Below are 17,517 nucleotides of genomic sequence, written 5' to 3' on the forward strand. Positions count from 1 at the left end.
TCACAGAGCTACAGTTCAACAAGTTGCCTGTGAAGAGGGATTGAGTGTTATGCCACTCTGGGAACTGCAGCTCTGGGAGGGGAATAGGGGTCTGCTAACAGTACCTGTAAGAAAGAAAGAAAGAAAGAAAGAAAGAAAGAAAGAAAGAAAGAAAGAAAGAAACTCTCAGGATTTTTTGGGTGGTGATGGGAAGCCATAATATTTAAAGTGGTAACATAGTGCGTTAAATGTATGGTGTGAATGTGGCATTATAGAATCTAAACCACTGAGCCTCATGGGCCTGCTGATCAGAAGGTTGGCAGTTTGAATCCCTGTGAGGGGATGAGCTCCTGTTGCTCGGTCCCAGCTCCTTTTTTAATTGTCTGATCTGTTTACTTTCAGGACTTCCCTGTCTGGCTAAAGGAAAGTGCTGATGGAGTTGAATGGGAATGAGAAGACCTTCCTCTGTGAAATCTGATTCTGTGCCTCTCTTGACCCAAACCTTCTTCGCTTTCATCCCAGCCATGGAGAACAGCAGCAGCAAATTTGACAGTCCCACCAACATATCCCTGGTAGGCAGCGATAGTCCACTGGATGTTCTCGAATACAAGGTAATCTCTGTCTTCCTGGTGTTGAGCATCTGCGGAGTTGGCATCATCGGCAACGTCATGGTGGTGCTGGTGGTCCTCACCACCCGTGAGATGAGGACTCCCACCAACTGCTACTTGGTTAGCCTGGCTGTGGCTGATCTGATGGTTCTGGTGGCTGCTGGCCTGCCCAACATCTCTGACAGCCTGGCAGGAACATGGATCTATGGATTTGCTGGGTGTCTTGGCATCACCTTCTTTCAGTACTTGGGCATCAATGCATCATCCTGCTCCATCACTGCCTTCACTGTGGAAAGGTAAGAAAAGATTCTTAGGAGTAGCTCCGTTCTAGTAGACCAGAGGTATCCAATGTGTTGCCCTCGAGATGGTGTTGGACTCCAACTCCCACCAGCCCCAGCCAGCATGGCCAATGGCCAGGAATGATGGGAGTTGTAGTCTAGCAACATCTGGAGAACCACAAGTTCCACCCCCCCAATTTAGACCTTAGAGCAGGGATATCCATCTGTTTTATTTCTATCTTAAATTTATATGCCGCTCTTTGTCAAAGGACCACAGAGTGGTTAACAACACAGAATTAAACAGTGCACCCAGATAAACCTTAAACAGCAGCAGCCTAAAAAGTAAGGGAGGAGGAAATCAGTCTAAGATGCAAAAACAATGCACAAGTACACAATCTTCTCTCTATGTAAAAGTAGCTCTTGATCCCCACCCTCAGAGAAAATGACAGCCCCTCCCAGGTATCACCTGGGAGCTTTTCTTTCTCTCCCAGTCTCTCCCCCAGGAGATCTTCATATCCCTGCCCATCATTCAGGGTATTTCCATCCTCATTCTGCCACTTCATACAGATGTGGTCCTTGGCCCCCAGTGGCATCCCAGTGGCATTGGACCATCACTGGGCAGCCTGCTGCCTACTGCCTGACCAGCTTCTCTCTCCATCTTGAAACATGTCCTTTGGGTGGGTCTGATTTGCCTGTTTCTATGCAGTGGCAATTAATTAACATTACCCCAAATCAGTGTTAAACAATAAGTGGCATCCCATGTAGGGCAAGTGCGTGTGGCTTAGTCAAAGCAACCTGGCAAGTTGAATGGGGAGGCCAGGTGGGCCCCTGAGGCCCATGGCTTAGGGGTTCCCCACTGCTGTTTCAGCACAGTGTTATGTCTTTACTCACATATAACTTCCTCCTTTTCATCTCTGCCAGGTACATTGCTATCTGCCACCCAATGAAAGCGCAGGCAATGTGCACAGTGTCACGGGCCAAGCGCATCATCACCTTTGTCTGGATCCTCACCTCAGTGTACTGCACCCTGTGGTTCTTCCTGGTGGACATTGCTGTCAACAAAAGCCAGCAGCTGGAGTGCGGCTACAAGGTCTCCCGCAACCTCTACCTGCCCATCTACCTCCTCGACTTCGCCCTCTTCTTTGTCACCCCTTTGCTCCTCTCCACAGTGCTCTATGGTCTCATTGGGAGGGTCCTCTTCCGCAGCCCCATCCCACACCAGCCCACTGCCTGCACCCAACGCTGGCAAGACCAGAGTTGCAAAGTAAGGATCGGCAAAGAGAGGAATGGCACAGAGGCCAGCCGGAGCAAGGCCAGTGGTTCAAGAACCAGGGTGCCCGTCTCTTCCAGGAAGCAGGTAACGCAGAGCCCTCTGGAGATTGCCAGGTGCTGCCAAGTTCAGGCCAATGGGGAGGCAGGTTCAGCCTGGGGGGGGGGGGCTGGAGAGAACAGTGTCATGCTGGCAAGAGGTCCAAAAGCGCAGCAGTGTATTCTATGATTGACACAATTATAGTGTGTTAGTGGCGGATTTGTTCTGGATCATCCACACATCATTTCACTGTCTTATTTGTTCTGTGATGCTCCCCCAGTGTTACTGACCGATGGATTAAATATATTTATATCCTGCCTTTCTCCCAAGATGGGATTGAAGGCAGCTTACATTTAAAATATTGATTATAAAACAGAAAAATAAAAACAAACTACTTAAAAACAAAAATTTAAACCCTTTTAAACTGAGGATCTTTGCATCCAGATAGGTTCATATAGGGAGATACAGTACATTACTTCATTATTGCCATCTACTGTAAAAGGGCATATTTGCATGACAGCACAACAGAAGTGGGACAAGTAAAATAAACTGGAACGTTTATAAGATAAGAAGGTAGAGGGTTTCAAAGGAAGGTAATGGGGCTTGCACAGACTGGAAACCAAGCAGTATGTCTGGCACAAAGCTTTTGCAGGTGGAAAGAGGATTGAAAGTGGAATTGCATGTGACCACCCCAATACCATCATGAGCACAAATCATGATGAATGTGCAATAAAGGGGGGGTTGGGGTTGGAGGGACCCATAGATAGCCTTGCAAGCCTAAAGTCTGCCCGACCCTGATCTTTGGTGAGGTAGGGATATAGAACTGCAGGAAGCTGTCATGCAAAATACACCCGCTGAAATCACCTTTTTAACCCATCTATTAAAGATGCGGGGGGGGGGGGCTGTGCTCCCATCCTCCCTGATTTAGCAGCTCTAATCTGTGGATAGACCCAGCATCCAGATTATATCTTTCCACCCACTGCTGTAGCCTCCAACTGTTTCCCTGGCTTATTTTACCTCCCCTCTCAGTTCTTAATTAATACCAATGCTCTGATTAATGTTAATATTTATAAAGCACACCTTCAGAGAAAATGTAACAAGGTGTTGTACAGCATAAAACCATGATACAAAAGTAGCAATAGTAAAAACATCAATAACTTATCAATAAAAAACAGTTGATTAAAAAAACCCACACAACCCAGCACATTCCAAAACCCTGTCCAAACGATGCAGTTTTTAAAACATGTCCGAAAGAAAGCAGAATTGACTTTTGGTCAGGATTGGCTGACCAGAACTCAGGGACACAGTGGGCTACCAAACATGTCTCATTGGAAGATGTTGGTGGCCTATATGGAGCATAAGGAATCAGGATGTGCTTCTGGGCATGTGCAGAATGCATTTGCTTCCCCAAATAACTAACAAATAAATCCCAAGCTGAGCAGGGAGGGACGAAGGGTTTCTAAATAGTAACGTGAATTTCCAAGCAGATCCAAGTCCTTTTTAAAGAATCACTCATATGATGTGTCACCTTCCCTTTGCCAACATTTGTCTTGTTTGGCATGCCAACACGTTGGCTTTGCATGGAATTGAATTATCACCACCGCCGTCTGCCAAGCAAGGAGCCAGAAGCATTCTCAGAGCCTTCATCAACATTGCATGGTGGCGATGGCTTTGACACTGTTTTCTTTTAATTCTTTGGAAAGAGTCCTGGTATGAAAAGGGCAGGCTGAAAAGAGAATTCTAAAGTGAAGCTGCACAATAGACAGTGCCACTCCCACCCCGCAAATCCAGGGCTGATGATGGCTTTGGGAAATGCTTCTCTTGTTCCTACCTGTTCATTGGTGGATTTGTAAAACTGCTCAACATCCAGAGAAACACCGAGAAATAAAATATACATATAAAAAATACACATCATAAACAACAAGAATTAAAAATGACAGAAATAAAGCCAGCTAATTTGGGAAGGCTTGGGAGAAAAGCTTTTGACAAACGTTGAACATGTCATGATGCTGGGGCTTGCTTCACTTTTGGAATGAGAGAATTCCAGAGAACTGGTGTCACGATGCTAAAAGCATGTGTTGGATTTAAAGCACTTTTATTCCACACTTCAGTTGAAAAAGACTTCCAGATACCAGTGATAGGGCATCCCCTGCCCTTAAGAGACATAAGAAGAGCACTGCTGGATTGAGCCAATGACCCATTGAATCCAGCATCCTGTTCTCAAGGTGGCCAGGTAGATAGCTGTGGGAAGCCCTCAAGAACATGAGTGCAGCAGCACTCTCCTCTCCTTTGGTTTCCAGCAACCGGCATTCAGAAGCATTACTGCCTCCAGCTATGGAGGCAGAGCATAGCCCTAATGGCTAGCAGCCATCACTAGCCCTTTCCTCCATGAGTCTGCCCAATTCTCATTTAGAGCTGTCCAAATTGGTGGCCATCACTGTCTCCCATGGGAGCGAGTTTCATAGTTTAACTGTGCGCTGAATGAAGAAGTGCTTTCCTTTCTCTGTCCTGAATCTTCCAAAATTCAGCTTCATTGAATGGCTGTGTCTTCTAATGTTTCTCTATCAACTCCCTCCATGCCACAAAAAGAAGGGTTGAGAGGGAGAGGGGGAAAAACAAAGCTCTTTGCTGCAAAGCTCTTGTAATGACCAGCTGAAATGGAATATTTTGTAAAAGAGGAGCCAAAAGTTCTTAGTCTTCCAAGTGAGCCAGTGGAGAGACCTTGCAGTTCCATCTCTCCCTGTTTACACACAGGAAAGGAGTGCTCTAAGGTAGCAATGGTCGAATGGTGATGCAAGGGCTGCATTTGGGCCCCAGGCACTAAGCAAATAAGAAACAGCCCTATTGACTTGGATTATTATTATTTTTTAACTGAATGCTTTGCAGCATGCTGCTTCCCACAGTAGCCAAAAGAGGCTTTCAGGATACCCTCCAGCAGAGGCACGAGAGGAAGAGCCATCTCCCTTGTTGTTGCTCCCCAGCAAATAGTATTGTGAGATAGACTGCCTCTGAAAAGAGAGGCTCCATCCATATTTCATAGCAAATGACCATACAGTGGATCTCTCCTTCTCTGTGAGTTTGTCCCATGCCCTTTTTATTTGCTCATATCTATTTATTAAAATTGATATACTGCTTAATTGCAAATAAATAAATCTGAAAGTGATTTACAAAAAGAATAAAACAATGAGATTATCAGTAAAAGGAACTATTTAAAACATTCAAAACTAATTAAAATCTACGATAAGCTAAAAATCAGTTTTATTCATGCATTTAAATTGAGCATTTAAAATCCAGGTGCAAGAGTCAAATTAAGCGTCAAGACTATCCTGAGACCACAATACACTTTGGTTATCTTGCAGTTATGCAGCACAAGTAAATCTGTATCACGCCCAAGGGAAGCACCACCATCTCCTTCAAACCTGAAGGACCTTCAAACCTATAGAGTCTCAGTACAGTTCAATTACTGCACAGATATCCATCATCTGCCAAATGCAGGTTGCTCTTAAATGCCCATTAAACATACAAGGTGACAGAAAATTTACTTTTGCTGCAAAAATCTTGTCAACATGAAGAAAATGTATGCAATATAAAAATGGCCTGTCTCATTCCTACACCTTTCTGGAACAGATCCTGGCAATATGTAGAATTGGTGTAGAATTTTCTGATCTATGACATCCCAAACAGGCAAGCAAGTGGAAAAAGCAACTGAAAACCTGTAACTTGTTAAAGACATCCAAGCCACCTCTCTCTTTTTTTGGCTCTTCTGCAGGTGACCAAAATGCTGGCCGTGGTGGTGGTCCTCTTTGCCTTCCTCTGGATGCCCTACCGGACTCTGGTGCTGGTGAACTCCTTCATGGAGCGCCCCTACCTGAACCGCTGGTTCATCCTCTTCTGCAGGGTCTGCGTCTACTCCAACAGCGCCATCAACCCCATCATCTACAACCTCATGTCCCAGAAGTTCCGCCTGGCCTTCAAGAAGCTCTGCAAGTGCGGGAAGGTGGAGCAGCAGCCAAGGCACAGATTCTACGCAGCCTCCAGCATGAAGAAGGAACCTGATGCCCACCCGCATGGGGACATCAAGGCTAAGGGGCCACCGTCCCCAGGAGGAGGCGAAGAGGAGGACTTGCCTGCTTTGGAGCAGGTGCCTGCAGCTGAGAAGGAGCCGTATTTCAGCGTGCTCTAAATGCCCCAGTTCCCCTTGCCTTGCTCCTTTCTCACTTCCCAGTAAAGGACTTGCTTTACTTCTCCTAGTAAACTAGATCTATAGGAAGGGAGGAAGCTGACTTAGACCAAGTCAAACCACAGGTTTATCCAGCTCAGAATTGCCTACACTGACTCGGTTTCTACCTGGAGATGCCAGGGATTGAACCTTCTGCATGCAAAGCAAGTGATCTCACTGAGCCATGACACTTCCTTTAAATATAATAAGATCTCATGGTTCTTGTTTAAATAGAAAGAGAGGCATTTGCTTCTGCTGAGTCAATCCGTCTCAGGATTGTCTTCACTGGCTGGCAGAGGCTGTCCAGGATTTCAGACTGGTGACATTCCCAGCCCTATGGGGAGATGCTGGGGAATGGGCCTGGGACCTTCTGCATGCCAAGCTGGTGAGCTATGGTAACTGTGATATAGGAAGTCAGACCCATAGCCCATCTAGCTCAGTCCTGTCTATGCTGACTGACAGTGGCTCTTCAGGGCATAAGACAGCCCTGCCTGGAAATGCCAGAATCAAGCCTGGGACCATCTGCAGGCAAAACTGGTGCTCTGAGCAACCCCCGAGCTATATTTCAGGAGCCCAAATCAGGGTTCACCCACCATTTTGAACAGAATTGTGTTTCTGACTCTGGGAAGGGGTTTGTCAGGGCTGGAGCCCTGCTACGAGTTCTGTACTCAGGACCTAAAGGATGCTGGGCCATAATCAGGACTGTGTACCAGCTCCACCCCAAGAGCTGCAAGGGGACAGACCACACCAGCCAAGGAAGCCTCTTGGCAGTGAGAGGCCAGGGTAAGCCAGCTGATGCTCTTGGACCCCTATAAAAAGCTGGCATCTTAAGCTTGTGCACAGGTCTAAGCTGAGTACCTAGAGACAGTACATTTCCCCTTGCTGCCCAGGTATGAGAAAGCTGCAAATGGGGGGAGAAGGAGGCACAAACCCCTCCTTGAAAAGGGTCACTCCATAGTCCACTGACCATGACTTGCTTTGCTTTGGCCTCTTTGATATACAGTAGAGAGAGAGAGAGAGAGAGAGAGATATGATAGATTAGATAGATAGATGATAGATAGATAGATGATAGATATTTCTCCTTTTTATTTGCCTTGCTGCTCCTGAAGCAAGGGACAAGGTGTGCTTAACTCTCTCTGCTCCCATCTCCCTCAAACTGGTGCCCTCTAAAGGTTTGGGGCTCCAGTGTCCACCAGTCCCTGCCAGCATAGCCAGTGGTCAGGGATGCTAGTGATGTGTGACGGGCATCCCAGGTTGGGAAAAGCTGCTCTCAAGGCTGCAGACAGGTTGTGCTGGAATTATCTTGCTAGTCTTACAATGGGCAGAAACACAGTTGCATCACAGGCCTGAATTGTGATTCCTACATGGCAGGGGGTTAGGTTGGATGACCCTTTGGGGTTCCTACAATTCTATAAGTGCAAAGTCACCCAGAAGGTGCTCAGTTCAACAGGGACAAGCTGTCTGAAACAGCAGCATCTAAACCTTTGCAACTAAGCCATTGAACTGATATGTACCCTTTCCCACCCACATCTAGGAATGAGTCAAGGGTGGCCTTTAAGAAAATGTTTTATGAGATATTTGGTGACTTGAATTGGGTAACTACTGGGCATAGCATTGCATGGCAACAGACACAGAATAAAATGTTACAAGGCTTCAGTGGTGGACTGTAGCATCCATTGGGGGTAGGGGCAGGTGCCCTGGTGCCACCCACATGTTGCTGGACCACAATCCCCATCAGTCTCAGCAAGAGATGATAGGAATCGTAGTCTAACATCTGGACGACCTCACATTGGCTTTTCTGGATCAGGGGGAAGGTGTACACATGATGGTGGCAAAGTAGACTCTGGAAAGTAAACGCTATTGTGCAAGTTGCTGGTGACTCATTTCTGCTCACTTTGAGCTATGTGGCTAGGTTCCCCTTGGCACTGGAGCTGTCCAGTAGGACACAGCAAAGGAACTATCCAGCCAAGGACAGGCAGGCTTTATAGAGCTGCCCCAGCAGCTTGTGCAAACCTAGCTGGGGCAGCAGGTATTTTCAATGCTGCTGTCTGCCCAGGGTCCTAGTCCCTGGATTGGAAATATGACCACCCTGGGACCTGCTGGTGAAGGGAGGGTAATAAAATTAAATATACAGTGGTACCTCGGGTTAAGTACTTAATTCATTCTGGAGGTCCGTTCTTAACCTGAAACTGTTCTTAACCTGAAGCACCACTTTAGCTAATGGGGCCTCCTGCTGCCGCCGCGCCGCCAAAGCACGATTTCTGTTCTCATCCTGAAGCAAAGTTCTTAACCTGAAGCACTATTTCTGGGTTAGTGGAGTCTGTAACCTGAAGCGTATGTAACCCGAAGCATATGTAACCCGAGGTACCACTGTAATTAGAATGATGATAATGATAATGCAAACATGCCCAGGCTGGAAGTAGGGTGTGTGTGATGGGACAGGGAAGGAAGCACTGGCTCCACCTTATATAAACAGTCAAACCAACAGCTAGAGGATGAGCAGCAGCCTTATAATTGGAAATCTCCACAGCCCATGAAACTTTGAAGCCCTTCATATAGCATGGGAGGAAAGCTAAACAAAATAGATAAGTATTTCAGAATTTGGAGAGTGTCACCAGGCAAAGACTGTGAGTGATGTAACTCTGTACAGAGAGAGAGGTGGATAAGAAAGAATGGAACAGCAGAGCGTGTATAAGACTTACCGTATTTTTTGCTCTATAAGACTCACTTTTTCCCTCCTAAAAAGTAAGGGGAAATGTGTGTGCGTCTTATGGAGCGAATGCAGGCTGCGCAGTTACCTCAGAAGCCAGAACAGCAAGAGGGATCGCTGCTTTCGCTGCACAGCGATCCCTCTTGTTGTTCTGGCTTCTGAGATTCAGAATATATTTTTTCTTGTTTTCCTCCTCCAAAAACTAGGTGCGTCTTATGCTCTGATGCATCTTATAGAGCGAAAAATACGGTAATTAAATGAGGTGGAAAAACAATTATCATTTGAAACTTGCATTTCTGGGGTTGAAAAGAGGTTGGAACTTTGTGCAGGAATAACATCCTCACTGGGTCTCCTCTAAAACCCAGAGGCAGACTCAGGATTCTGAAGGAACCTGCATTGCTGTAATTTGCTGCCCACCTCTTAAAGAGAAAGTTAAACTGGCAAACAAGTTCATGGAGGGGAGGGCTATCAATGGCTGCTAGCCAAGATGCCTATGTTGGAGGCTGAAGATGCCTATGTTCTGCCTCCACTGTTGGAGGCAGAATGCCTATGAATGCCAGCTGCTGGGAATCCCAGGTGGGGAGAGGGCTCTTGTTCTCGGGTCCTGCTTGCATCTGGGTGCCCACTGTCAGAACAGGATGCTGGACTAGATGGGCCTTAGGCCTGATCCAGATGGCTCATCTTATGTTCTAAATGACCACCCTGTCTTGAGATCACAGTCAACAACAAGTGGAAGGTGGGTGTTCTTGAAAAACTAGGGAACCACTGGGAACAACCTGTCCCATTGCTTAATTTCAAAAGAGTAACGCTGCAGAGTAAAAAATGAAGGAAAGCATCAAAGGATGCCAGGGAGAACAGTTTTTTGTTTTTAAGTTTGCTAACAACTACTCTTTGTCAATGGGATTTTCCCACCTCTTTCAAAACAGAAATGTTCATCTCTCATTGTCTGCTTTCTGTCCTTTGGTAAGGATCCCCTGCCCCCATGCAAAGAAATCCAAAGACTCTCAGAATATTCTCCCAACGGTTTCTAAAATGTCAGTCCTCAGACCTACCAAATCAAAACAGCATTAAGCAGGCTGGCTCCAACTCAGTAGCTACAGCTGATGAGCAATTTATTCCTCCCAGGCATAATTCAGTATGGAAGTTCAAAAGAAAAATCACTTATTTACACCTCCCTCCCACAAGACTGGAAAGAGACAGAGAGTGCTAGCTTATGGTCTCCAGCTCAAAGTTGATTTCCGTTGCCACACTCGTGTGTGAGCTTTATTTGAAAATGTATAATGCTCTTTAATCTTGGTTATTGTAGGCCAAATGACTTATGCACACTAAATATGCGAAGTGAGTTCTCTTTCTCTTCTCATTGCATAGATGAACATATCATCTTAGAAATGACCAGTATGATTGGCTTTCTATTGCTCCATTGGTGGGGATTCAGGGGAGGTGCGCAGCTTGTTGTGTGGCAATGGAAATCTCCCCTGGCTTTAGGAATGCTCCAGCAAAATTGGGACCAAAATTGTAGCCAAGTGCTAAACTAGTTATGATGATGTTAACTGTGGTTAATTAGATGAGTGTAATGAATGTGAACTTTTTTTTTTTTGGTCATGTAAATATCAGCCACCAGGAAATCTGAACAACCTCAAGATCATGAGGATTATTCTTTTAAAAAATATTTTATTATTGTGGAGGAAAAGTGGGAAATAAATGCAATAACAAACAAACAAACTCCCATCATCCCCAGCTAGCATGGACAAGGGTCAGGGAAGAGGAGAGTTGTAGTCCAACAACATCTGAAAGTCATCACTATGGCTGCATTGAGGACATCCTGCTTTAGTCTATCCATTTTCAATGCCAGAGTGCTCCAGGCATATCTTTAGGACAGGAGCCACAACAGAAAAGGTCCTGCCTTACTCACCAATGCTTATTTTGTCTTGCTTGAAAAGATTTCTACCCTGTCTTTCCACCAGTAGCTCTTCAAGGGAAGTAATTTGTTTTTGTATTATTATTTATTATTATTATTATTATTATTTATTGAATTTATCTACCATCTTATACCCAAAAGTCTTGTAGCTTTTATCTAACAGCTATAAGATATGCACAACTGAGACTCACCTCAATATCTGATGGGAAGGCGGGGAATACATATGGAAAATCTAGTTTTCAGGGTCAGCGTTGTCTTGGGAAGAATGCCAGGGGAATCTACAACACCTGAGTGAAAATCTGCAGGAGGAAGAGGAATGTGAAGTTTGCTAGAACCAGCACAAGCTGATCCAGCTCCATGTCAGAACTGCAGAGCCCCCAAAGTCCAGCAAGTTCAGAGAGTAGTTGGGTGTATAACAAATTTAATAAATATGCTTACTATGACAATACACATAGCTTAGCCCAGTGGTGTGGTGGAGCAGGAACAGGAACAAGGAGCACCAAGGTAACTGATGGATGTTTCTTGCTCTGGCAAGTGGATGAGGTAATAACGAGGCTTTCAAGCTTTGCTATTGTTTGTGACAAATAGAAGAGGAAGAGGAAAATAATTAAGCAGAGGTTGGGTACTACTTCTTCTTCTCTTCAGTGGTGTTCTGACTTCAGTCCAGCTTAAAAGGTAACATTTCTTTGTAAGACTCTATCTTGAATTAAAAGCTAAAGGTTGCATTTCAGGTGGCTGAAGACCTTTTGCTAAAGATAAATGCATTTTACAAGCTGAAACTATACACAACCAGAAGGACCACTGAGTCCAACGGCGCTTACTCCCAGGAAACTACAGGATTGCAAGCATGCCAGATGACGCCACTTATAATAGAAGAATGTTAGAAGATCCTGTCTGCTGCATCAGGCCAGTGGTCCATCTAATTCAGCATCTCACAGCAGCCTAACCAGAGGCCCCAATGCAAGCAGGACCCGACTGCAAGAGCAATTCTCCCCACTTGTGATGGGTATTCACATTGCTTCTGATTTTAGAGATGACATAGCCACCATAAATATTTCATTTTGTTTCCAAGACAATTTCTAGCCTGCTCTTTGTCATATGATCCCAGGACAAGTTGCAACACAATAGAACAGTAACACAACAACACAGCAATAAAAGCAAATCAATATAACTCATAAAAGCAAATAAAAACCCAACATCATTAAACACACCTGGGGAGCCACAACCAGAACTCATCACTTGTAGCTGTAACAGAATTCCTAACTGCGCCCCCTGCCCAAAACACAGGCATACTGGTGAGTTTTCATCTGGCTCTAAAATGACAAAATTCTCTGTGCCAGTTAAATGTTACTGAACTACAACTCCCATCATCCTTAGCCAGCTTAGCCAATGGTCAGGGATGTTGTTTAACAAACTCTGGAACTCCATGGTTGAAGAACACTGCTCTGTGGGAAGGGGGTTCCACGGGTGGGGTTCCATCAGACAGGAAGTCCTATTATATGTCCATGCTTAATACTATTCTCCCAACAGAAGGTAGTTGAGCTCCAGATCGCAAACCACAGAGCGGCTGGTGCAAGGAGACGTGTGCATTCTGGTATTTGAGTTCCAAGGGCTAGTAGCTACAGATAGCTTGACCCCCTATGGATTTGCCTAATCCCCCTTTAAAGCCATCTGGTTTGGTAGCCACCATGACATTTTGTTGCCAAGTGCATCACACTTCTTAAAGGCCATTCTAAAAACGAAGGGTTTTTACACTGCCTTCTAGAACACCCGCACAGCTGGGCTCAAGGGAGACGGGGAGAAAAATTGGTGCTACTGCAGTAAACATTGGCAGTAGGTGAGCTCAGGCAAAGGGCACCGGGGCCTGAAGGCCAGCAAGGAACTGCTCCTTTGGCATTTCGAAAGGTGGAAGGAGTGTTTTTGAAAAAGCATTGCCATGGTTTGACAAAAACAGAATCCTTTGCTGAGAAAAGCTGTTCTGGAGGATTTTGCACTAAGTTACAGGCTCTGAGATGTCTCCAAGCTGGGTTTCCTGTTTGTTGGGTGTTAATTAGTGGGATGCACGAATCTTCTTCTGCAATTAACCTATAGCAGCCTCCCCTGACCTAGCACTCCCTAGATGCTTTGCCCTACAATTCCCATCTGCCACAGTCACAGCCAGCAGAGCTTACAGGAGGTGTATTCCATTTGATCCAGAACACAGTTTCCCTACCAAATGAGGAAGACACCAAACTGCGCTTTTGTAGCAAGATCTGCCACTGGAAGCAGGATTTTGAAAAGACAATTCCCTACCATGAGCATTCAAACTCTCTGCTAAAAAAGTTAGTGGAAATGTTTCTCCTTGAAACAAGCAGCAAAGACGCGCAACTGTTTCACAGAAGGGTTTTTAAAAACCATTCTAATTACCAGCAGCTGGGCAGGATATGTTTGTGGAAAATGTTCCAGACTGAAAAGGTTTAAAAAAATAATAACCAGAAAGTATTTACATGAAGCTAAAAACCATTTGAGACATTTCCTCACCACTTCCTCACCAACCCTTTAAATACTGTAATTTAGTGCTTCGTTTTCAGTAGGTCAAAAGGAAATTCCAGCTGTCTCGCTCCTAATGTATGCCCTGTTCTTCAGTCAGAAAGGCCCTCAGAGTGGTTTACAGATGAGCAAAAACATCACGGTCCCTTCGCTGAGGCTTACAGTCTGAAAAGGCATGTCATGAAAGAAAAAAGGGATGAGGAGAGGAGAGGAAAACAAGCTAAATTGGCTACCAAATTATTGATTTTACAAGGTTCTATTTCACGACTGAAAGGGACGTGGGTGGCGCTGTGGGTTAAACCACAGAGGCTAGGACTTGCCGATCAGAAGGTCGGCAGTTCGAATCCCCACGACGGGGTGAGCTCCTGTTGCTCAGTCCCTGCTCCTGCCAACCTAGCAGCTCAAAAGCACATCAAAGTGCAAGTAGATAAATAGGTACCACTCCAGCGGGAAGGTAAACGGCGTTTCCGTGCGCTGCTCTGGTTCGCCAGAAGCGGCTTAGTCCTGCTGGCCACATGACCTGGAAGCTGTACGCCGGCTCCCTTGGCCTATAGAGCGAGATGAGCGCTGCAACCCCAGAGTCAGTCACGACTGGACCTAATGGTTAGGGGTCCCTTTACCTTTACCTTTATTTCACGACCAGCTCAGATGGAAATGGGCTCTTCATAGCTGAAAAAAACAGGACTTGAGACACAGCCTGGTGTTGATCCATCTGTTCCTGGAAGTGCTAGTAATGTAGCCAGAAGCTGTTGGCCTTACAGAGTGGGGCCTCAGCCTTCTGAGGTCCGGTTGGAATCTGCTGCCTTCTCATCAGTCCTGCTGTGGATTGTGACTGTATCATAAGGTAGTCACAGATACCCTCATCATCCCATGTATTAACAGGCCAGAGAATAATATAATCAAAAGGTCTTCCACTTTGTCTGGTTCTCTACTCTGCACCCCAACACTTAGCATAATGCTTAGGCTCGGCTTGCCTGGCACATCCAAAACTGTGCATTACTGCCCAGAGGTGCTGGCACATAGCTGCAAATGACAAGGCTGTGTGTGCTTTTCATTTACAGCCAGAAACAGGCAAAAGAAAATGAGTTGTCATACTGTCTCACAACCCCAATTAAGCAGAGTGGCTTTTCCTGATGAAAACTGTAATTAGCAGCTGCTGACGATGGCAAGAGAGGTAAGCCCAGTTGTATTGTGGTGCATCCAGTGGGGGCAGGGACAGAGAGGGTGGGTGGTCTGCAGCAAAACAGATTTCCATACAGAAGGGCTGTTATGTGTTGATGAAAGAGGCCCCTCATCACTCAGAGAAAACCAGCCAGCTCTGAATGTGTCCACTCCAGGGATGGCACCCCCTCACAAAGTGTAATTATTTGCTTGTCACCTCCGCCTGAGCCGTGGCTCTCGTGCAAAGTTTGAGTACACTCAGATAATCATTTCCCATGTTAGCTGCCTGCGGAAGGCAGAAAGGCAGGGGTCATCCATGGTCAAGGATGCTCAGGAGCAGGAGGGAATGGCGGGGAGCATCACTTTGTGTGATCAGATCCTGCTTGTGTGTTTCCCACAGGATTCTTGGTGGCCACTGTGAGAACAGGATGGCGGACTTGATGGGCCCTTGGCCTTGATCCAGTGGGCTTTCCTTATGTCCTTACATTTTTTTTTTGTGAGCTTGGGACCAGGCTGTGACTTGATGCTTGATATTTCTTGAAGCATTGAGGGAGGACCCTGGACTGTTGCTTCCCAATGAGCTTAGCTGAGTTACACTGGAGTGACCTGCATGCATTGTGATAATATTCCAGTGGGGAGAGAAGTTCATATTTTGCTGCTCTTTTCTTCCTCTTATCTGCCCTTCACTACAAGGCCCCTGGGGGTGGTATGTGGGGAGGACAAAGATGGTGTGGATCAAGTCAATTTGCATCAGAATTTGCAAATATCAGATTCCTGGGAGGTCTGATCTCTATAATCCCTGCTGTGTGCACAATGCAAGTCATACAACAAACAACTTTAAGGGAAGGGGTATTGAAAAGAGAATTGTGTTGAAAAGAGAACGGCCCCTTTGTTGTGTTTTTATTATTGATGCTCCATTATGTGTTCTTAATGTTGTATACCACCCTGGGATCTTTTGATAAAAGGTAAAGGTAAAGGTACCCCTGCCCATACAGGCCAGTCGTGTCCGACTCTAGGGTTGTGTGCTCATCTCACTTAAGAGGCCGGGAGCCAGCGCTGTCCGGAGACACTTCTGGGTCACATGGCCAGCGTGACAAAGCTGCTCTGGCGAGCCTGCACCAGCACAGCACACGGAAACACGTTTACCTTCCCGCTATAAAGCGGTACCTATTTATCTACTTGCACTTAGGGGTGCTTTCGAACTGCTAGGTGGGCAGGAGCTGGGACCGAAAGACGGGAGCTCACCCTGCCTTGGGGATTCGAACCGCCGACCATACGATCGGCAAGTCCTAGGCACTGAGGTTTTACCCACAGCGCCACCAGCGTCCCTTTTGATAAAGGATGGTATATAAATTGTAAAGTAACAACAGCAGCAGCAACAACAACAATAACAAATAATAATAATAATAATAATAATAATAATAATAATAATAATAATAAACAGACACGTCCTTTGGCCTTCAGGGGTGCTATAGATTCATGTCAAACCAGCCCCTGTGTGAGCTGGACAGGTTGTTGTAACTCAGTATTGAGCGTTGCTTATTAAGGCTTCTCTTATTCTGAATTCAACAACTTTGCAGAGCGACCCAGGGAGGATTTCCTCAGGGATCCTGATGGCAGCTGTGACTGTTGCCCTCCCATCAACTGGTTCAGATTTTATTCCTGGGAGCTTTCAAAGCTGAATCAGAAACTGGAACTGACCCAATGACAAGGGACATGTCCCAGTCCCCAGAGCGTTCCAGTGTCAGAATAAGAACCTGAACCAAGCACGTCATGTCTCCTCACGTTCCACAAAGCACATGAAACAACAAACCTGACTGAAAGGCAAGAATGCACATTCACATTTGATGCCAAAGTGTTTATGGTTGCTTTCTTTCACAACAGCCCTGTGAGGCAGATCCCCTGCTGTCCCTATTCTTGAGGGAAGTGAGACTGACAACACAAGTGAGGCTGACAACATAAGCTCACAACATGAACCCCTGGCATTGCAGAATTCCTGGCAGAAATGAAGCTCAAAGCCAAGTCTAAAGCAAAGCAAATTCTGTATTTCATCACCTTTGTTGTGTTTTCCTTCCCAGCAATCGCGTGCAGTTGATCTTGGCTGTTCCCATTTTACCAATGCAAAGGGGAGACTGATCCTCTGTGTGTGGGGGGGGGGGTAGTTTATAAAAGAAAACCAGCCAAACCATTTCCTTTGCTAAGGTAATGACTTTGAAGTACTGTGATTAACAAATCCAAAGAGGTTGCCACGGAAACAAATGGGTGGGTCTCCCCCCCCACCTGTCTGGTAGGTAGAAGAACAACAGCCAAAATTGGATGCTGGAAGGGGAGGATACATCTATCTGGAGAGAGAACCTGGAGAGAGAGACACATAGACATTTACTCTGCATTGAACTTTGGGGCTCCCCTGGAAAACTAAAGGGGAAGCAAGATCTATTAGGGTGCTAATGCTGTGAGCCCATCATCCTGTATTGAGGTTGTATATATGTGTAAATAAAACCACCTGTCCTATCCACTGCCATCTCCACTGCCTTCATTTCAAGAAAGTGAACCTCAGGTAAACACAGGCACCCCTGGAATCTCTCACTGCTTGGAGAATGGGGTAGCAATTAAAAGGTAAAGGACCTCTGGACAGTTAAGACCAGTCAAAGGTGACTATGGGGTTGCAGTGCTCATTTCGCTTTCAGGCTGAGGAAGCTGGTGTTTGTCCACAGACAGCTTTCCAGGTCATGTGGCCAGCATGACTAAACTGCTTCTGGTGCACAGAGGGCCCTGGTGAGTGCCAGAGCACATGGAAATGCCATTT

At 45.8% G+C, this 17,517-nt stretch overlaps 1 protein-coding gene across 2 annotated transcripts; it reads left to right on the forward strand.

Annotated features, from left to right (window-relative positions):
- The first annotated feature begins 385 nt into the window (after nt 1–385).
- On the forward strand, nt 386–17,196 carry LOC309345528 (thyrotropin-releasing hormone receptor-like). Of its 2 annotated transcripts, XR_014158290.1 has the most exons (4): nt 386–883; nt 1,787–2,222; nt 5,944–6,561; nt 16,292–17,196. XR_014158290.1 is itself a non-coding variant. In XM_081868594.1 (3 exons), exons 1-3 carry the CDS (start codon nt 423–425, stop codon nt 6,355–6,357), a joined length of 1,311 nt encoding a protein of 436 aa, XP_081724720.1. In that variant the 5' UTR covers nt 386–422; the 3' UTR covers nt 6,358–6,802. The 2 variants fall into 2 exon arrangements, 1 of the variants encoding a protein (XP_081724720.1); XM_081868594.1 differs by lacking the exon at nt 16,292–17,196 and having other exon boundaries at nt 5,944–6,802.
- Nucleotides 17,197–17,517: the final 321 nt, after the last annotated feature.

Source organism: Podarcis erhardii, assembly GCF_964252035.2.
Source record: "Podarcis erhardii genome assembly, chromosome: 7".
Classification (NCBI taxonomy): domain Eukaryota; kingdom Metazoa; phylum Chordata; class Lepidosauria; order Squamata; family Lacertidae; genus Podarcis; species Podarcis erhardii.